This window comes from Chrysemys picta, chromosome 13, assembly GCF_011386835.1.
Source record: "Chrysemys picta bellii isolate R12L10 chromosome 13, ASM1138683v2, whole genome shotgun sequence".
NCBI lineage: Eukaryota > Metazoa > Chordata > Testudines > Emydidae > Chrysemys > Chrysemys picta.
The window spans coordinates 45041119-45063010 of record NC_088803.1 but is presented as its reverse complement, the minus strand read 5'-3'; the positions used below and the strand labels follow the sequence as shown (position 1 = coordinate 45063010).

General features: G+C 41.3%; 2 protein-coding genes across 2 annotated transcripts in view; one reads left to right on the top strand and one right to left on the bottom strand.

Annotated features, from left to right (window-relative positions):
* The window catches only part of ZNF831 (zinc finger protein 831), a 67171-nt gene extending 61396 nt beyond the window's left edge, over window positions 1-5775 (bottom strand). Inside the window, exon 1 of the mRNA XM_065566069.1 lies at window positions 5648-5775. The gene's annotated coding sequence lies outside the window, so the exon portion shown is untranslated. The remainder of the gene's footprint in view (window positions 1-5647) is intronic.
* Window positions 5776-5820: 45 nt separating this feature from the next.
* On the top strand, window positions 5821-19861 carry LOC101941043 (androgen-induced gene 1 protein-like). Its single transcript, XM_024114898.3, has 6 exons — window positions 5821-6117; window positions 7494-7637; window positions 9222-9323; window positions 10645-10760; window positions 19107-19258; window positions 19676-19861. Exons 1-6 carry the CDS (start codon window positions 5965-5967, stop codon window positions 19705-19707), a joined length of 699 nt encoding a protein of 232 aa, XP_023970666.2. The 5' UTR covers window positions 5821-5964; the 3' UTR covers window positions 19708-19861.
* The last annotated feature ends 2031 nt before the right edge of the window (window positions 19862-21892 follow it).

The window sequence follows — 21892 nt, the reverse complement described above, 5'->3', positions numbered from 1 at the left end:
AGGAGGCTGGTGGCTAGGACATTATCTGTGAGGGATCCCAGGCTTCAGAAAAAGGGAGGTGGATTTTTGTTTTTAACTTAGTAGCAGTGGGTTATATTTAGAGGCCTACCAAATTCACAGTCCATTTTGGTCAATTTCAGAGACGGGGGATTTTAAAAATAGTCAATTCCACAGTTTCAGATGTTTACATCTGAAATTTCAGGGTCTTGTAACCATAGGGGTCCAGACACAAAAGTGTGTCATGCATGGGGTGGGGGGTTCTGCAAGGCTATTATAGGGGGTCACGGGATTGCAACCATTACTTCTGCACTGCTGCTGGCAGAGGTGCTTCCTTCAGAGCTGAGCAGCCAGAGAGCAGCTGCTGGCTGGGCGCCCAGCTCTAAAGCCAGCACTAATGCCAGCAACAGCGCAGATGTGAGGTAGGGTTGCCAACTTTCTAATCGCCCAAAACTAAACACCCTAGTCCTGCCCCTTCCCCGAGGCCCTGCCCCCCGCTCACTATATTCCCCCACCCTCACTCACTTTCACTGGGCTGGGGCAGGGGGCTAGATTGCGGGAGGGGGCCAGAAATGAGGGGTTCAGGGTGCGGGAGAGGTCTCCGGGCTGGGGCAGGGAGTTGGGGTGCAGGAGGGGTGAGGGCTCTGGGGTGGGGCCACAGATGAGGTGTTTGGCCTACAGGAGGGGGCTCCAGGTTGGGAGGGTGGGGCCAAGGGATTCGGAGTGCGGGAGGGGGCTGCGAATTGGGGTGCAGGGGGTGATGGCTCTGGACTGGGCATGCAGGCTCTGGGGTGCAGGAGGGGGCTTGTTTGGGGGGGCTCAGGGCTGGGGTGCAGGAGGGGGGAGGAGGTATGGGCTCTGGGCTGGGGGTCTGAGGTGGGACCAGGGATGAGAGGTTTGTGGGGGGCTCAGGGCTGGGGCATGGGCTTACCTCAGGTGGCTCACAGTCAGCGGCACAGCGGGACTAAGGCAAGCTGCCTGCCTGTCCTGGCTCCATGCTGCACCCTGGAAGCAGCCAGCAGGTCCAGTTCCTAGGCAGCGGGGCAAGGAGGCTCCGCAGCGCATGCTGCTCTTGGCCGCAGGCACCTCTCCCCCAGGTCCCATTGGCTGGGAACCAGCCAATGGGCGTGCGGAGCCCCTTGGTCCCCCCCCTCCTAGAAGCCAGACCTACTGGCCATTTCCAAGGCGTAGTGTGGTGCCCCAGGACAGGTAGGGACTAGCCTGCCTTAACGCCGCAGCACCGCCAACTGGACTTTTAACGGCCCGCTCACCAGTGCTGACCGGTGCCGTCAAAAACCGGACACCTGGTCACTCTAAAGTGAGGGTTGTGGGGTATGGGTTACCATACATCCAGGGTTTTCCCAGTTGCCTCCTGCCCAGTTGGGAGCTGACAGCTGGAACCATAGTCTCTCTGTATGGGGGCCCGACCACTGGAGCCGCAGCCTCTCTGGATTGGGAGGGGGTGACAGCTTGAGCCGCAACCTCCCGCTTGGGTCAGTGGCTGACAGGTGGAGCCCCAGCCTCCCAGCCAGGTTGGGGACCAACAACCACCCTCACTTCTGTGCTGCCTACAGAGCTGGGCTCCCAATTAGCTGCCGCAGAGCTTTCTGCATCTGGAAGAGGTTCCCAGAGGTGGATTTGACCTGGCTCTGGAAGCGGCCCCTGCAGGGGAAGAGGAAGTCCCATCCTTTCCCAGATCAGGCCGTGACTACTAGCTGGATAGAACTTAGGCACCCCCAGCCCTGCCCCTGCCCTACAATAGCCAGATTTCGCAGTTGAGATCAGATTTCATGGTCCATGATGCGATTTTCACAGCTGTGAATTTGCTAGGGCCCTAGTCATATTAAATTGTATTGCTGCACTTAAGATGCATTATTAAATTATGACAAGAACATCTATGAAATAGAGAGAGATGCCTTTTATAGCATTCCTGTAAATGGAAATAAATAAATAAGAAAGAGACTGAGTTTTATTTTATTAAAATTCTGCTTCAAAGAGTGGGTTAGTATTGGATCCATGTTCCCAAACAGCTAAATCTTGCAATTAATTTAAATACTTAACATTAGGGCAGCTGCCGTGATGAATGTTGCCATAACAACACAACTGCAGTGATGTCCATGATGACACAGAAGACCGTTTCTATGGTAATGGGATGTCTTAACCTCAAGGATGCATACAAGACCATTTCAAAAAATGGGAACTGACACTCTAGGTTGAGGGAAGTTTCTTCCTTGTACTGCCCATCTGTCTACATCCATTAGTTGTCTCTTGTCGTATAATTAGATGGTAAACACTTTGGGGCAGGGACCTTCTTTTTGTTCAGTGTTTGTATAGCACCTAGCATAATGGGATCCTGGTGCATTACTAGGGCTGCTAGGGAGCCTTAGCAATACAAATAAATAATAATCATAATTAATAATATAAATGGGACAGTCAGTTTACAAAACAGAAATACAGGGGCTAGATTTTGTTCCTAATTACATAAGTGTAAATTCAGAGATTTACTGGTGTCAATAAGATTAGGATCAGGCATAACAGTGTGATTCTGATCTCATTCAACTTTTACCTCAGTGAAATTCTACTTAATGCAAAGGAATTATTTCAGAGGTGTGAAATCAGAATCAGGTAGCCATTCTAATTTTAGTTTATCCAAAGGATTACTGGAGAGTTATAAAAAGTAGTTAGGAGTTGAAACACTAAGAGAAAAGGTAAGGGAGCAACAGAGAGAGACCTGAGGAACAATAAAGGCAGACATTAGACTAGGAAAGAATTATCAATAAAGAAAAGCAATTTGGATTCTCTTCCAGAACAGTAGGAGGGAAGGAAGGAAGGTTGGGGGGGAAAGGGAGGGGGATGTTCTTGTTTTACATCGCTTTTTGCCGGTTATCATATAAAATTAGACCATTCTAAAAAATTTTCCACCAGGAATTTCAAAGCAAATTACAAAATATTAACTAACATTTTAAAAATTAAATACATTAATTAACATAACATAAGTAAGGCTTTTGATACCATCTCACATGACCTTGTCATAAACAAACTACAAAAATGTAGCCTAGATTAACCTACTATAGGGTGAATGTGCAACTGGTTGGAAAAGCGTTTTCAGAGAATCGTTATCAATGGTTCACAATCAACCTGGAAGGGCATATCAAGTGGGGTCCCACATGGATCTGACCTGGGTCCAGTTCTATTCAGTCTCTTCAGAAATGATTTGGATAATGGCATAAAGAGTACACTTATAAAGTTTTCAAACATTACGAAGAAGTGGGCTGTAGTCCACGAAAGCTTATGCTCTAATAAATTTGTTAGTCTCTAAGGTGCCACAAGTACTCCTGTTCTTTTTGCGGATACAGACTAACACGGCTGCTACTCTAATACCAATCTGAGAGAGGTTGCAAGCACTTTGGAGGACAGCATTAGAATTCAAAATGATCTTGACAAACTGGAGAAATGGTCTGAAATAAACAGGATGAAATTCAATAAGGACAAATACAAAGTACTACACGTAGGAACGAATAATCAATTGCACAAATACAAAAAGGTAAACAACTGCCTAGGAAGGAGTACTGCAGAAAAGGCTCTGGGAGTTATACTGGACTACAAACTAAATATGAGTCAACAATGTAACACTGTTGCAAAAAAGCAAACATAATTCTGGGATGTATTAGCAGGAGTGTTTAAGCAAGACCTGAGAGGTCATTTTTCCACTTTAATCAGCACTGCTTACGCTCCAGTTGAGGCCTTATGTGCAGTGCTGGGCCCCACACTTCAGGAAAGATGTGGACAAATTGGAGAAAGTCCAGAGGAAAGCAATAAAAATGATTAAAGGTTTAGAAAGAAAAATTCACATTTTCATAATTCCTAAAACATTGCAATATTAGGTAGTGTACTAGTCACTGATTCATTCATTTGAGCAGGACAGTGCTGAATTCAGAGAGGTCTACTTATTTGTAACTAGCCTTTATTCAGATAGTTAAACATATATAAATCAAAGCCAACTGGGTGACTTGTCAAGCAGCATATCATATGTTACATGGGAACTCCATATAAAAGCAACCTTTCTGGAAGTTTCACAAAGGTGATATTTTAATCGGTAACAAACACTGTTTTGCATTAGTTTAGTACCCTCTAGTGTGAGCAATTAAACAGGTACAATTCTGTCAACTGTATAAGAGCTTAATTATCCCATCTGCTTTTGTATCCAAAAGAACATATGTGGCTGTACACTAGGAAAGGAAAAATGAAACAGAAAACAAGTCATAATGACAGGACAGGTGAAAACCCTTGACTCATTTAGATAAGAAATCCTTGAAGTAATGATCATCTGTGTAACTATAAAGAGAAGCCTACATTTCATCTGTATACTCTCCCCACAAAATACTAGCTAGTAGTAGTTGTAATTGGAATGTTCCAAAGTTGGAGAGAGAAGGTCAACTGCAGTTGAGATGTGGAGAAGAGTAGCAGGTAGAGATGCCAGTCAGTCAGAATGAATCAGTGGCCAAATCACAAGTACCCAGACACATCTTCAAAGAGGTGTGAAGGCAAAAACCACTCTAAGATACCTCAATTATGAAACCAATCATCACCTGCTCTTCTAAAGAGAACAGTCACTCATCAATATTCTTGTAATTGTTTAATAGGGCCTATGTCTATCTTATTGAACTTGCAAAGACCTTCCAGTTTATCTTAAAATCTCTTTTGACTCGTTAATGTAACACCTTTACTTTCCTAAAGTAAACAAAAATTGTATTTAAATCTAGTCTAGATATAATAATAAAAATAATAAATAAAATCCAACAAAAGTAGATTTGAACTCTGGGAAAGGATTTCAAGTGTTAATTTTGAACTAGGATTGTAAGGACTTCCATTCATCCCTCACATTCTTTTTTCCCCATCAGGTGGTTTTCCAGCACTTGCTGTTAGTAATATTTAGTTCCCTATAGCACACAGCTTTGTAATCTCAAACCACTATCATCAAACTAATATATTTATACTTTACTTTTCATGCCAACCTATTTTACAGAAATCATTCACTCACCATAGAAATACAACCCCCTCTGGGGTTCAGTGTGACAATTCCAGCTGGATGCAATAATTTAGGACAGGCAATGAAGAAATTGGGTGGGTGTATGTAATTAGCTAAGATGCAATCCGATCTGGACACTGGCATCGATGCCACAACTCTTATGAAAAGTGTCTTTAATGACAATATCAGGGACTCTGGTTTCGGCCTTACACTAAGGATGGTGTACAGACATCGTGCCCATCCAGAATGACGCCATGCCTATGTCATGGGGCATAAACCCACCCCAAGCCCCACAGACTGAGGTCCTCACAGCTGACTCCAGCCTTTTTATCCAGGACACCTAAGTCCTGCACTAAAGGCTGATCCCTCCCATCCAGGGGCAACCAGCACCAGGTCCCCGTGGGTGGGCACAATCACACAGGGAGCATGTCACTTCTCGGTAAATCCCACTGTCCCCTGTATTACTGCACTGAATGAGCCACGGTCTGCAGACGGCTGAAGGGTTAGGGGCAGTAATTCTCGGCTGCCCGTCATCCCCCGCTCCCCTAACTCCCACTCCCCGCACTGACGCGCATTCCTGGCCACTGTGAAATGAAGAGGCGTCGCCGCAAAGCGCCTCACCTTGCGAGCCTCACAACATGGCGTCGGGCGGCTTTACACCGTCACAGAGCTCAACGAGGTCGCACAAGATGGCGGCGGGCGGGATGACGCACGCGCGGAGTTCACCACACGGGATTAGGTCCTCCAGTGAGGGGAGGAGGCGTTGGAACGCGCCTCATTTGCAGACCCACACAAGATGGCGACGGGATGTCTAGCTCGTGCGCGGAACGCACCGAGGACAGGGGCACGTGTCGCGCATGCGCCGCGCGCCTCACACGCGCGTGCGGGAGGCCCCCTTGTGAGGGAAGGGGGCGTCGCGGCTGTGAGGCCCGCCCAAGATGGCGGAGCGGTTCCTGACCTTCGTCCACCTGTGCTGTTTCCTGTGGGCCTCGTTCTCACTCTCTCAGAACGTGGGCATGCCCCACTCCCTCCGCAGGGAGAGCGAGAACACCTACGGCGGCCGCTGGAAATACCTGACCTTCATCAACCAGGTGCCGGCTGGCCTGAGCGGGGCTGGAGGGAGGAGACCGGCTGGGGGCGCTAGGCCCATTATGAAGGGGGAGTAAGAGGGAGGTCTCACCTGGGGGCGGTAGGAGGGCAAGAAGGAGGGGTGGCTTGAAGGTTGTAGGGGGGGGCAGAGGGAGGCCTGGCTGGAAGGGGAGTCGGTGTGGGCCAGAGGGGGCTCAAGAGGGAGGCTTGGCTTGAAGGTTGCAGTGGACAGGTGTGGGTTGAAGGGGATGCAAGAGGGAGGCCTGGTTTGTGGGGAGAAGTGGGTGTGAGCCAAAGAGGACACAAAAGGGAAGCGTGGCTTGATGGTTGTAGGGGGCAGGTGTGAGCCAAAATTGGGGAGAAGGACCGGCGTTAGGACGGCACTGAGTCATGTTGAGGGAACCTGACCTATCATCACTTGATCCATGTTTCCATTGTTATTTGAAAAATTAAAATTAATTTTGAAAATTAAATTATCTCTGATAAAAGTAACTGAAAATGCAAAAGTAATAATGACAATATCCAGCCCTTCCCTTGTGCTTTTCTTCTTTGGGGTCCTTTACAATCATACATTTAAAAAATCAAACAGTATTTTGAGGATATATTATCACCTAACTTCTGTAGAGAATTCAGGGAATTTTTTTCTCTCTTAGGAAAAAATAGCAGATGATTAATTCTAAACAACTTAATTTTATAACCAGAAACCAAATAAAATAGCTTGTATAAAATGGGGAATTTTGAGACAATGGAGATAGAAGATGTTCACGTTGATAATTTGGGACTTGATCTTGCAATTCCTGCTGCTCACAGAACCTCCCATTGACAACAGTTTTGCACAGGGACAATGTGCACATAGAGCTAGGATCAAATGCCTGCACTTTAAAAAGTTTGAAAATCTATTACTAAAATGCATGTTTAGAATTAGTCAGAAGATAAAGTTTCCAAACGCAAGGAGTAAGTGAAATTTATAGGCCTGAGCCAAAATAAGGTAGATAAGACTCCTTTTGAGTCATTGAGAATTTTGCCTGTATTAGAAATACAGAATTTTGTCCTTTATCCTGAACTGGTAAGATGTCATTACAGTGGATAGACTAGAAACACAAACAATTGAGTGTTTTACTTTCTTTTCAAAAGAAGTTTAAAGGCACTGTAGTGCCAGTAAATGTATATGTGAACAAAAACAAGTATATTGATTGAAGAGTGAGGCAACAGGCTAGGTAAACATGAATAACTTCCAGGACAAACACGTTCTATTCACTTAAATAAAATATTTTCTTCTTTGGAATACTAGAGGAGTAGTAAAATGATATATTTGTAACCAAAATAATGTATTAAAACAATTTCTTAAGATGTTTTCTTCATTTCTTAATACATTTAGATTCTTCAAACTCTATTGTTTGGAATATGTGTCATAATTGACTTTGCTCATATGTTCATCCCTGCCACAAAGAACAGTATGGCATCTCGATTGTTGCCTCCAAGAGACTTCATCTTCTCAGTGCTAGTATTCCCTGTTGGCTTAGTAAGTAGTTCCTACAAACAGGACCCCTCTCAAATAACTTCAGAAAAGACAGAAGATATTGGCATGTCCAGATTAAATTGACACAGCTGAAAGCCGTAATATTTTATACACCATTTTGTTTAGTTTCAGACATAACAGGTCTAATTTATCCCTGACTCAATTGACTCTTAATGTATACCCGATAGGAAAGGATCATTTTGTCTAATGTGTTACCAGCTGCTTTTTGAAACATATGGACACAAAGAAAGAGAGAAACTAGATTTCTGTTGAGTTCACTTAGGGCCTACCTTTCTTCACGTAAGTAATCCTCATGAATGGGGGTACTCATATGAATAATGACTATTTATATGAATATGAGTTTGTGTTATCAGATTCCTAGATGAGGCCTTGTCTACCTGAGAGAGGTACTCCGATGTAATTAAAATGGTTTAACTCCCTTAGGTGGACATTCTTAATCCAGTGTACCTTATTTTGATTTAGTTTATGTTGGCAAGGAATGAGCATAAATTAGACCAAGAAAAGGCACTCATAAATTGAAATGTGTCCACACAAAGGATTTGCACTAATTTAACTGAATTGGTTTCTAAACTGGGTCCGTTAAATCAGTGCATCTTTCTTGTGTGGACAAGGCCTGGGGTTGTCTTGAGTTCTGTGAACAATGGAGCTTAAGAAAAAAATTCCTACAGTTTAGAAAATATAAAATATGCATATTTTAGGAATTAAGGAAGCATTAGATTATAAAATTGCTACTGTAGCTGTACATGTCTCACTTTATCTTTCTACGAACTTTTTTGTTCTTGGTTAATGATTATCAATTATATATTATTTTGTATTTTTCAAAGGATTACTTTGTGTTCTGAGTTCACTAACAGCAAGTTACTGTTAATATTTCCCTCGTTCTTTCAGTACATGCTAACCAAAATGGAGTGCAGGCCACCCGCCCTGTTGTGCATCTACTGACCTCAGTGGTAAAATTCCCCTGGACTCTAATGGGAGCAGAATTAATTCCATAAATTCTCCATTACTTATGCAGTAACTTATAGTAGTTTTTCAATGAAGTATACATTTTCTGAATGTGACAGGAAAAAAAAAAAAGATGGAGGTAATTTGTACTAAACTGTCTTAACATCCACCATGTAAACAGAAAAACTTTTAAATACATCTTCTCTTCAAAGCAACTATTTTGATAAGGATAAACTCTATCTGAATAGTCCTGTGCACAAAGATTAGTAATACAGTAGAACCTTAGAGTTATGAACACCTCATGAATGGAGGTTGTTTGTAACTCTGAAATGTTCGTAACTTTGAGCAAAATGTTACTTTTTTTTTCAAAAGTTTACAGCCGAACATTGACTTAATACAGCTTTGAAAAATGCTGCTTTCCCTTTATTTTTTTTAGTAGTTTATGTTTAACACAATACTGGACTGTATTTGCTCTTTTTTGGGGGTCTCTGCTCCTGCCTGATTGCATTCTTCTGGTTCCAAATGGGGTGTGTGGTTGACTGCTCAGTTCAGAGCTCTTGTGTTCATAACTCGAGGTTCTACTGTGTTTAGTTTTATTTACATGCAGTTTTTTTATCTCAGTTTGTAGCTGTTACTTTTTGGACCCTTTATGCATATGACAGAGAATTGGTATACCCTAAAGAACTGGATGAGATTAATCCATCTTGGCTTAATCATACCATGGTAAGCAGATAGTGTTTCTTTCTCTGGGTCTTGGGTTTGATGTTTTTTCACTTTATGGTATTTTCCTTATTATATATGTACAATACATGCAGTTTGAACATAACAATAACTTGCAGACAATTTAGTTTACAAATTTCTTACTTATCTTCTGGTATTCCACACTGCATCAAGTGTAGATATCAGGGTCATGGCCTGTAGCCCTACCAGAGCATTCTCTAAACTATAACTCCTACCATCTCTACCACTGGTGGAGATGCACCAGTATGGGGGGGGGCAAGACTAGTGTAGACCCAACCCAGGGCTCTCTGTGCTGTAGGGTACAGCTACACTGAAAGAAAAAACAAACAAACAACCCTACAACAACTCTCTGGGTTTCAGAGCCCAAGCTCCAGCCTGAGCAGAAATGTCTACATTGCTATTTTAGCCTTCATAGCATGAGCCTAAGTCAGCTGACCCAGGTTCGGAGACTTGCTGCTGCTGGGTAGTTAAGGGTGGGGTGGGGTGGGGGCTGTTTTGGTTGTTGAGTGTAGACATATCCTTAGTTCCTCATATGAACAGCTAGCTGCCTCTTTCACTGAATATCACCTGTCCTGTGCACCAAATTAGGCAGGGTACATGGATAAAACAGTATGTAGCATGTAATTAAATACTGTATTATAATATATACATGGAAGGGAGCAGAATTAAGGCTGCACAAATCTTTTTCATTTTCTGATATTTGGGTGCTTCACATTGCAACCAGAACATTCTTTTAATCTGTTTTTGTATGGAGTGTAAATCAATCTATCTATCTAGATATACGAATTCCTTAAATCTTGTAGAACATCCACAGATAAATCTGTAAATTGCACAGTAACTTGTCCTCTATATTATGGGCCAGGTCCAAAGCATGTTGAATGCAGTTACATTATTTAGTTATTGATTCTCTAATTTGTCTCATCGGTCCTGAGCCAGCATCATGTCAATGACAGCTTTGCCATTGACTTCAGTGAATATAGGATCAAGTCTATAATACTCAAAATCAACTATGGGCATTTTATTTCCTGATTTAAAAACATCAATTTAATTTTGATTGCATCTCTTGGTGACCTTTAATTTCTGGGGGAGTGGATGCAGCTGTTACAAAGTAGAGATTACATTTGTGGGGGATGGAAGGAATCTGTTATAATTAATAGTTTACCAGAGAAACCTACCAAACAAAATATTTCATTGCTGTTTCTGAAATTTTCACAGTCGATGTTTCTGTCATATTTTCTAGGATATCATTTGTTCATTTTGTATATTTCCAAATCTGACTCTTGTATTTGATTTTTATTTTCAGCATACCACTATACTGCCACTACTTCTTATTGAGCTGATTACATGTCCACATAAATATCTTTCTAAATTGAATGGAATGATAGGACTTAGCATCTTTGGTACTTCATACCTCACATGGTAGGCATTCCCTGTTTCTCAGAAACACATCAGCATCAAGAAGCATAAAGAGCAGAATGCATGTGTGTGTGTGTGTATTTTTTGGCATAATATTTATTGCTTTTCTTGATGGAGTTATCATCATGTATCTTGGTTCTTACTCTACAGTATAATAAGATACAAATACTTTACAAGAGATAATAAAAATGCATGCTGCAGTCACTTTTTTTTTCTAAACTACAATAGTGTGGTCCCACAGGGCACACTCCTGATTCATGACCAGTGTGGTTCCAAATACTACCTCCATGTGTGTTTTGGAGAGAGCTGCTGCAGAGCACTCTTCTATGGCAGATGTAGTAGCGAATCTTCGTGTGTGGCCTTTATGTGGAGTGCCCCCCTGTGCTGCAGAACATTTATGACCAGTAGATTTGACCCAAAGAGAGGTTTGAACTACTTAATTAGTCAAAGTCAGTGATAATGTTGAAACCTAATAATGACAATTTGAATAGCAACACGGTGAACTATTTCACTGCTTAGTGTATTAGCAAAACATCCATGTAAAATATTTATCTAGTATGGTTGGATTCCGTCAAAAGACATTCCACAAAAATAGGTTTCAAGTTTAGAATATACCAAACATTTGAATATTCTGTTTAAGTGTCTGATCCTCCACATAGTATACTAGAAGGGAAACAGATAACTGAGTGCAAGAGGAAGATTTCAGAGGAAAATGAGATGTCAGGAAGCTGGAAGGATTCAAAAAAAGCAAAGCAGATTAAATTAAGACTTTTTATTGATTAAAAGATACAAATATGTTATTAGACACCTTACTGTTTTCATTTGTTTTGAGTAAATTTGCTTTAAGAAAAACCTCTATAGAGTCCCCCCCCAAAACTTTGCAGCCTCAGAGAAAAAAACCTTTCAAATATTCCTTCAAATTCCCTGTAACCCTGCTCAGTATGAATAGTAAACTGTCATAAAATAACTGCTTAAATTTAGTCACTGACCTTTGAAATGGTTATTCATCTGATACAGGCAAGTTGTCAGTCTATCTTTATTTATTTATTTCATTTTAAACCTAACATTAAAAATATCTATCCTGAACTTTAATCTCCTTTCACTTAATTATAAATATGATTACATGAATATGAAACTAGTATCTTAACCATAGCTAGCTGAAAATATAAGAAAATAACCAAAAATCTTGAATCCAAATATTCCCCCTCTACACTCACCAGTATGAGCCCTTAATACACCATTTCTTATCCAAAAGCCTGGGTAAAGAGGTGGGCTTTGCAGCTTGCCCTGATCAGCACGTTTGAGTTACTTTGGCTTGGGGAGGGGAGTAAATTCCAAAGTTGAAGGCCCCTCAGAGAATGCCCTGCAGGCAGCTCCTGTCTGTTGCATAGAGGGGTCTCCTGTTCAAACACCTGTGTTCACTGCAACTGTGGTACTATAGCCTGAGGAGTAATGTAGTCTCTTAGGCTAGGTCTACACTGCGTAGCTTACAACAGCACGGCTGTGCCGAAGCATCCACAGGGTTGTAAGGTGCGCAGTGTAGCCACTCTTTGTCACCAGGAGAGCATCTCCCGCCAACGAAGCGCTGTCGACACCAGCGTTTTTCGTCATTAAAACTTTTGTCATTCAGGGCGGGTTTTTTTCCACATCCCTTTGGAAAAGTTTTAACGATGAAAATGCTGTGTTGATGTAGCCTTAATGTATGTCTTCACTGTAGTACCTAAACTAGCTACACCGGTATTAGCATGGCTAAAAATAGCAGTGTAGATGCGGTGGTGTGGACTTCAGCATAGGCTGTACAAGCACACCGAAGACCCTGGGTACTCACTTGCTTTGTTGAAGGCTGCATTGTCACATCAACACTGCTGTTTTTAGCTGTGCTACTTAGATGTGTCTACCTGAGCTGCAGTCACACCTCTGACTGCATTGTGTATGTACCCTTCGATACATTGGTCCAATCCAGTTCAGACTTTATAGCTCAAAACCAGCACTTTAAACTCCACCTGGAAACCAACAGATAGTTAATGCACATCCCAGAGTAATGGGATCACACATAAATAAACCATCACATCCTGTACCAGCTTCTAGGTTGATTTAAAATGTAGCCCCATATAGGATGCACTGCATTAGAAAATCTTCACATGGAAAAGATATGGACTACAGAAGCAAGCTCCACATCCAGAAGAATTCATCACAGTACACTGCTACTGGATGAACACAACAGTAGTGATACACCTGAATTGAAATGACAACCTCTATAAATGTATAGTTAAAGTACTGCTGCATGTACATGTATATAACATGAAACAAGTTGAGAACTAAAGAATAGCTACAATGTCCTAGTCCTTGGGATTGGTAACATAGGATCAGTGTGTCCCCTATGCACAAATTACCCGCATAGATCGCTGGAAACTCCTCTGAATTCCCTTCCCAGTGCAGCTTTTCTGTTATCATTTTCTCATGCAGAGCTCCCCTCTCCCTACCTGACCAAACTAAAAGGTGAGTCAGATCCCAAAAACAAGAGGATCCCACAAAATCTGCTTGGATATCAGGGAAATATGTAAAGGGAAGGACTATATGTGCAGAGCCTTTGTAGTTTTCTTCCCCCGATGGCTCTTTCCACTCTTCCTGGCAGCTTGGCCTGTGATGGATCCTTGTTGCCAAGGATGCATTTAGGGAGGATGTATGGAGAATACTCACTGAGATAGGAGAAGCAACCTGGCCCTTAATTCAGTCTAGTCTAGTAAACACTACAGCAGTTTGGTATAAGAGTTTGCTTATGGTATTACATTATTTGTATAAGGCCTATACATTGTAGTTTTTAAGTATTATTTTTGGATTCCATCCTCTACTCCCACCCCACCCCACCCCCGATTTTGCAGTTCAGAGTTTTTCATCAAAATACAGATAAGCAATTCTAACATTTCTGAAGTTCTGTTTGTCTAAACTCTCTGTGGATCTGTAGTCCTACTTTCTTCAGCCATGGAACTTGTAATAAGGAGGAATTTATATTGGCTCTAGGCAGATATTATTCAGCACTATGAAAGAAAAACTCTGACACTCCAAGTGCAGAAAGTGGGTGCCCGCAAGGATTCTAAAAATTAATACTTGCCACTCCAGGCTTGTATTAATCTCCCAAGGTTACAGCTTTTCTCTGACCTTGGCTTGGTAAACGCTGCCACCATCCAAATGCAAAAAAAACCCCTTGGACCCAGGAAGGAACACTTGGGAATTCCTCTCTGTGGGGTACCCTCAAGCTCGCGCACGTGCTCTCTCTCTCTCACACACACCCCACCCCACCCTTAGGACACCAAAAAGCCAATCCTGTTCTTAAAAAGTAAATTTTATTAAAAACAAAAAGGAAAAAAATACATCTGGAACTTAAGCTTTTGCTAGATTTTAAAGGAGCAATTCCAAAAATTAAGCACCCAAACTAACTTTAAGAATGTTACTCCATTGTGTATATGCTCTGGAGAAGCTATGCCCATACATTTGGGGATGGCATTTCTACCTGCAGACTGACCATGCTGCACTCAAGTGGCTTCACGCAGTCAAAGAGACTATCAAAAAACTTCGGTGGAGTTTAGCTCTTCAAGACTTTGATTTTGAGATACAAAACATTTCAGGAGCCTCTAACTAAGTGGCTGATGCACTCTCCCAGGAAGGCAAGTATCAGAGGGGTAGCCGTGTTAGTCTGAATCTGTAAAAAGCAACAGAGGGTCCTGTGGCACCTTTGAGACTAACAGAAGTACTGGGAGCATAAGCTTTCGTGGGTAAGAACCTCACTTCTTCAGATGCAAGAGATTATCCCAGGAAGGTTTCCCAGAATCAGCTGGGTAAAAATGTCCCTGCGTTTTAAGTCATTGTAATCCTTGAAATGTAAAAAGTACTGTTTAGTTCTTCATGTAATTATTAGTAAAATTAGAGGTGTATGTATCTTATTTACTCTGTTTCCTAAACCTCCAGGAAGAAATCCCAGCCCGTGTGGACCTGACCTAAACCAGGCTGGCCAGCACCGTCTGTGATTTGGGAGGCGTGTGATAAATGAAGAAGGGGGGGAGCTCCCTTTTATAAACACCCAGACAGCCAGTTAGCTGTAAAATCCCTCTTGGTGTCTGTTCTCTGCTTACTTTCCCTGTAAAGGGTTAACAAGTCCACAGGTAAAAGAAAAGGAGTGGGCACCTGACCAAAAGAGCCAATGGGAAGGCTAGAACTTTTAAATTGGAAAAGAAACTTTCCCTTTGTCTGTGGTTCTCTGGGCTGCAGGCACATGGAGAAGTAATGCTGTGTAAGATTTAAGCCAGGTATGATTGTAGCTAATTTAGCTACAACTAATCAGGAAAGAGATCTTGGAGTCATGGTGGATAGTTCTCTGAAGACATCCACGCAGTATACAGCGGCAGTCAAAAAAAGAAACAGGATGTTAGGAATCATTAAAAAGGGGATAGAGAATAAGACAGAGAATATCTTATTGCCCTTATATATAAATCCATGGTACGCCCACATCTTGAATACTGCGTACAGATGTGGTCTCATCTAAAAAAAAAAAATACTGGCATTAGAAAAGGTTCAGAAAAGGGCAACTAAAATGATTAGGGGTTTGGAACTGGTCCCATATGAGGAGAGATTAAAGAGGCTAGGACTTTTCAGCTTGGAAAAGAGGAGACTAAGGGGGAATATGAAAGAGGTATATAAAATCATGAGAGGTGTGGAGAAAGTGAATAAGGAAAAGTTATTTACTTGTTCCCATAATATAAGAACTAGGGGCCACCAAGTGAAATTAATGGGCAGCAAGTTTAAAACAAATAAAGGAGTTCTTCTTCACACAGCACACAGTCAACCTGTGGAACTCCTTGCCTCAGGAGGTTGTGAAGGCTAAGACTATAACAGGGTTTTAAAAAAAAAAACTAGATAAATTCATGGAGGTTAAGTCCATTAATGGCTATTAGCCAGGATGGGTAAGGAATGGTGTCCCTAGCCTCTGTTTGTCAGAGGGTGGAGATGGATGGCAGGAGAGAGATCACACATTACCTGTTAGGTTCACGCCCTCTGGGGCACCTGGCATTGGCCACTGTTGGCAGACAGGCTACTGGGCTGGATGGATCTTTGGTCTGACCCAGTATGGCCATTCTTATGTTCTTATAGATTATCAATTCATACCTCAAACCTACTTATCCGGAGGCTCAGATATGTAAGTAAAATTAGGGAATGTCTAAAAAGATGCAATCAGGGTTATTTTTTTTTATTTCTTACTGGCTTGTGGACTCCTCTGTGCTAACCCCTGATGCTTTTGTTTGCTTGTAACCTTTAAGCTGAACCCCCAAGAAAGCTAGTTTGGGTGCTTAATTTTTGAAATTGCTCTTTTAAAATCTAGCAAAAGCTTAAGTTCCAGGTGTATTTTTCTCCTTTTTGTTTTTAATAAAATTTACCTTTTTAAAAGAACAGGATTGGATTTTTGGTGTCTAAGAGGTTTGTGCATGTTTGATTAGCTGGTAGCACAGCTAATTTCCTTTGTTTTCTTTCTCAGCTCTTCGGTGGGGGGAGGGGAGGTGAAAGGACTTGAGGGTACACCACAGGGAGGAATTCCCAAGTGTTCCTTCCTGGGTCCAAGGGGTATTTTTTGCATTTGGGTGGTGGCAGCATTTACCAAGCCAAGGTCAGGGAAAAGCTGTAACCTTGAGAGTTTAATGCAAGCCTGGAATGGCAAGTATTAATTTTTAGAATCCTTGTGGGCCCCCACTTTCTGCACTCGGAGTGACAGAGTGGGGAGTCAGCCTTGACAACAGCTAAGAGAATGAATGTTCAGGAAATGTTATTTTGAAAGGCTTTACAATAAAGTCCAAACCCTCTTTCTGTTAGTGATTTCTATTTTATTACTAGTGTAAATTTTAGTGCAGTTCTGTTTTTCCTCTTACTCAGTTTCCTCTTATTCAAATTCTCCCACATAACACACTCTTGTTTGATAAGTTTCTCTTTTTTTAGTTTCAGACTTCTCACTGGAAGGATGATGTAGCAGTGCATAACTATCTGGTGACATCAGTCCCAAGTGTTGATAGCAGATGCTGCTAATTGGATGCAGAAAAATGCATCTGCCATCCTCTATTTCAAGTGACAATTCCATTCTATGCAATATTTGACCTGTAAGCCAAAAGACCTAGTTGGGCTGACACTTATTTACTCTGTGACTTTGGGCAAGTCACTTCATTGTCTCCTTCATCAAATGGCTGTGAGGATTAATTAGAAATATTAAGAGTTATTTGAAACAATGCAGCGCTTCATAAGTAATTATTTGTCCCTTCCGGAGAGCGCTGTCTTTATCATACCTCCGCTGCCTTCCACAGAAACCAGAGAAGGCATAAGATTCTCAGATTTATTGCTAGTGTTCTGCAGAGTAACAGATGTAGTTTTGATTCCTAAGACCTTGTTGCTTGGGCCAACAGGCATTGTGAGCACTTAAGGCCAGATTTTTAAAGGTATTTAGGCACCTGACTCCCAATGAAATCAATGAGAGTTAGGTATCTAAACATCTTTAAAAATCTGGACCTTACCCCTGGGGCATGGAATCCTTCAGATTGTCCATCCGTGACTTCTCTGACCAATTGTGAGGTAACATTGATTGGGAATGAAGGTCGGTTAGTCCTCAGGTGGAAGACTGGCAGCTACTACATGGTGCCTCAAAGGTGGGAGTGAGGAAAATATGGATGATTCTGTGCTCAGCAGGGGATATGGAGGACTTATTAAAAATCTTAGCTAATCTTTAGTTATACATTTTCCAGTTTTGGAACAGCATAAAATATTTAAATAACCATTACAATAAAATGTTCCTAGGGTTGAGGCAGTTCTGTACCTGCTATAATGTCTGTTGCAATTGTAACTCAGAATTCTCTGGTTGTGTGGGTTTGTGTTGCATCTTTAGGGTCACATTTTCAAAGGACATCCAGTCCATACCCATGCAAAACTTGTTCATGCAAAAACAACATTGCTTAATTACCAATCATAAGAGGTAGATAGGCTTTCAGTGATGACCGTTTTCATTCAGAAATGCTTTGTTTGCTCATACAAATAGAATTTGGATTTGTGTGCACAAACAGTTGGATGTGTAATTCACCATTCAGTTATGTGTTACTTATCTTTCTAGTGGACAGAGGTTTATGAATCTGCTCCTGCTTACACCTAGAGAACGGACATTTAGCACAAGTGACAGGCTTGTGTTTTTAGGCACAGGTTCAAATCCCACTGTTGGCCCAAGTGAGGTTAGCTGCACATATCCAATGTTGAAGGTCCTCTATACCAGTGGTTCTCAAAGCTGGTCCGCTGCTTGTTCAAGGAAAGCCCCTGGCGGGCTGGGCCAGTTTGTTTACCTGCCACGTCCACAGGTTTGGCCGATCGTGGCTCCCACTGGCTGCGGTCCCCCATTCCAGGCCAATGGGGGCTGTGGGAAGCAGTGCGGGCCGAGGGATGTGCTGGCCACCTAGTTTGAGAATCACTGCTCTGTACGTTTCACACACGGATACATTTTCAGAAGCGCTCATGATCAGCCTCCCATTTTGCAGGCTAATTTTTACACTTCATAATATGAATTCAAATTTGCATATTTGCACCCACAAGAACCTAGTTAGAGGTTCAGGTACCCTGATTTGTGCTGACAATTCAGTTGTGGATACAGAAGTGTTTGCACAATCTTTCTGGGCTTGTCTTGCACGAGATTTTGAATATTTGGCCTTTAGTATTGTTTTATTTTAATATTCTGTGTTTAAATGACAGAATGCACACACGCTTAAAAGAACATCTGATAGTAACACAGGTTGGCACAATGAAGAATTTCTTGTGTGCACATATGATATATACTGTAACTTGTTGTTTGGCAAATCTGCAGTTTTGTGACTTAAGCAATGGCTGAAAAATGCTTTGCCAATCTCTGTTCAGAGGCGCGAGAGAATTTGAAACCATTATTACGTGTAATTGTTTAAATGATAGTAATTATATTACATTTGACTCTTAGAGCCTTTCCTCAATAATCTCAGATCACTTTATAAATACTAATTTATCCTCACTACACTCCATTAAACCCCCTTACCTTGCTGTTACTGCAGAGAAAAGTTTAAATCAAAACAAAGCTATTTTAATTTTAACTGAAAAATATAAATATTTATGAACATTTTGGAAAAAAATTGCTTGAAAATTTAACTAATTTACCAAACGTTCCTTTTAAATGCAAAATTAAAAGTGACTAGAATGGAGATTTTCATATGGCTTTAGAAATAAAGCCAATTTATAATCTTCAAGCAAACTAAAATGTAGATATGTCTAGTTCTGTTTCTCAATACTGTTTGTCTTTCGTTGCTTTAGGGTACTATGGGTAAATTATGCATCAGGAATTTGGGCATACCCAATTTTAGAAGTACTAGGCGTACCTGGAAAGGCGGTACTTTTTACCATTTCCTACCTCGTAATGATAGGATTCTACTTACTTGGAGAGCATCTAACAAAGTTATTATGGGGTAAGCAATGCAGAGAATTTTCATTGTTACAGGATTTTAATTGGGATAAGGACAGTAAATGTGTGTTTAAACCTTTCCCTCACCACAGTGGTCAGCACAGAGCTTTCTCATCTCTTTCCATAGAACATAAATTTCTTGAATGATTGATTGTATCTAATAAGGAACTTTATAAGTAAATATCTGCTGTTTCAGTGCAATTTTCATCTCTGGAAATCTAGGATGAAATCGTGCTTGAGTTAAAAGCGAGAATGAGTTTAGTGGCCTCAGTTTAGTCTCTAGTTGATATAGAGCCATTAGACAACTTGAAACAATTCTTAAGGAATAGAAATCTATACTTAGGAGAGTCCTGCCAATGGAAATGCAGGCCAGGATTGAAATGTCCACACTACTTAATTTTAATTTGTTCCTTTCTTGCAGGTGACTTTCGAAAATATAAGAAGCAAGGATAGAGAGGAAGCTGAAAGTAGGTCACAAAAAGTGCGAGTTCATTTATGAACATTTTACATTTTTAAATCGAGATGCCAACTTGCACTGTTTTGAAATATACTCGGTCATCTCTCAAATATATTGTTCAAAGCAATAAAAATATTTCTATACCGATAAGCAGTCAAGCAATCTATAAGGAAAAAAGCTAATTTGTAATCAAGATTTCAATGCTTCTAACAAACTCCCACTCCAGTTATATAGAAAAAATGGTTTACATATATATTCCTGCCTGTATCTCTGTGTGTACACATGCACATACATATTGAGGCCAGGAGAATGCTTGGCATTTTTTACCCAAGAGGATCTGGTTCTGGCTAACCTTAGGGTTTTAATGCTCAAAGAAGTTACAATTTTCTCCCAGGGTCAGTTCAAGAACTGTATTAGGCTCTAAATGTCACTACATTATGTCCAACATTTGTTAGAACAGTCCTGTATTAAATAATATTACAGGGAGCTTAAACATCAGCCATATCATTAAACTGCCACTTTAATCATTAATCTTGATTTCAAGACCAACAAGATATTACCTTATGAACCCTAATATACCATTTATTTCAGTCTGAAAATAGAAATAACTATCCAGATGCTTGCAAAATATTGACTCATAATAACATCCTACTAAGTACATGAAGCATAATTAATCTCAGGCCTTCTTTGGATGGATTAAATACATTAACAACCTTTCAATTGCATTTATAGCCAAGCCAGATTTAGGATTTTGAATCTACAGGAGAATATTTAATTGCTGTAATTTGCCTCGTAATGCGTGACTAATATTGTGGTATATTTCAACTTGGACCCCTGGTATTGGAAATGGAAAATATTTATAAACTAATGCCCTGAAGATCAATCCTGGATTGTTCTTTCTCTTTTCTTGAGTGCCTTGTCCACTCTAAGGCCTTGTCTACACTACAGGGAAAATTAGGTCTAAGCTACACAATTTGAGTTAAGTGAATAGCGTAACGCAAATCGACGTAGCTTAGACCTACTTACTGCGGGATCCGCACTACGCGATGTCGCTGGGAGACTCCCCCTATTCTTCTTGATCCGGTGGAGTTCAGGAGTCGACAGGAGAGCGATCAGCAGGGAATCGACGAGCGGCGATCGACCGCAAAGTGTAGACAAGCCCTTAAAATAGGGCTCCACCACTTCTCTTGGGAAGAATATTACACAGTCTAATAGACCTTGGTATTAGGACAATTCTCCTACTGTTCAAACTAAATTTTCATTCTCTCAGTCACCCCGTCCTCCCCAATTGATTCTAGTTATATTCACTTGGGTCAGCCTCTCCCTTGTTGAAGTTTACACCCTTCAAATCTTTGTAGACCACTATTCTAACTTATTCCAGTGCTTTATCTTCCTAACTGCTTTCAATAAATTGTTTCTCGTAGCAGTTGCACAAACTCAGAAGAACAAGTTAAATATAGGTCCAGATTTATGGATGTGCCCAAAGAACACACAGCAGAACTCAGGAGGAGATGGGGTCAAAGTTGGTCTTTGTGCTTCTCAGAGACTAGCCTCGATGTGCCTCAATCCAGTCCCTTGGTTTTAGTGAGAGCAGCCCAAAGTTGTTCTAACTTATGTGGGTTGCCAACAGCTCTAAAGGGGTGATAATGGTTGCTGAGTATCATTGGGATGCAGGGAAGCCTGAACCACACTCCCTGTCCTGTAAAATGGTGTTTCTGTGGTGGTAGGGTTCAGCTGGTAATAATTAATCCAGCTCTCCAACTCAGTCTTTCCAGAATTCTAATATCCAGTATTAAATTTCATGTCACTGACTCAATCTTGCAAAGCTTATTGTAACTTGTGACCAGGACTGTCCCTATGGGGGTGTAGGGCCCGGGGCGGAAGTGACGAATCTGTCACTTCTGGGACTGACCCGTCACTTCTGGGACCAACCACACCGGCTAATTGCACCAGCCCACGGGGCCTCCCAAAGCATGGGATCCGGAACGGTTGCCCTGATTTGCCATACCCAAGGGACGGCTTTGCTTATGACAATAGTGTTCAAATCATCATAGCCAGATGTGGTCTATAAATCAGTAAAACTCAGTTAGATGTCTTGAATTTTGCTAGAAACAGATAGTATTTTGTTTTGTAATCAATTCAAAACATTACTGAAGAATGTTTAATCTTTTTAAAATGCTG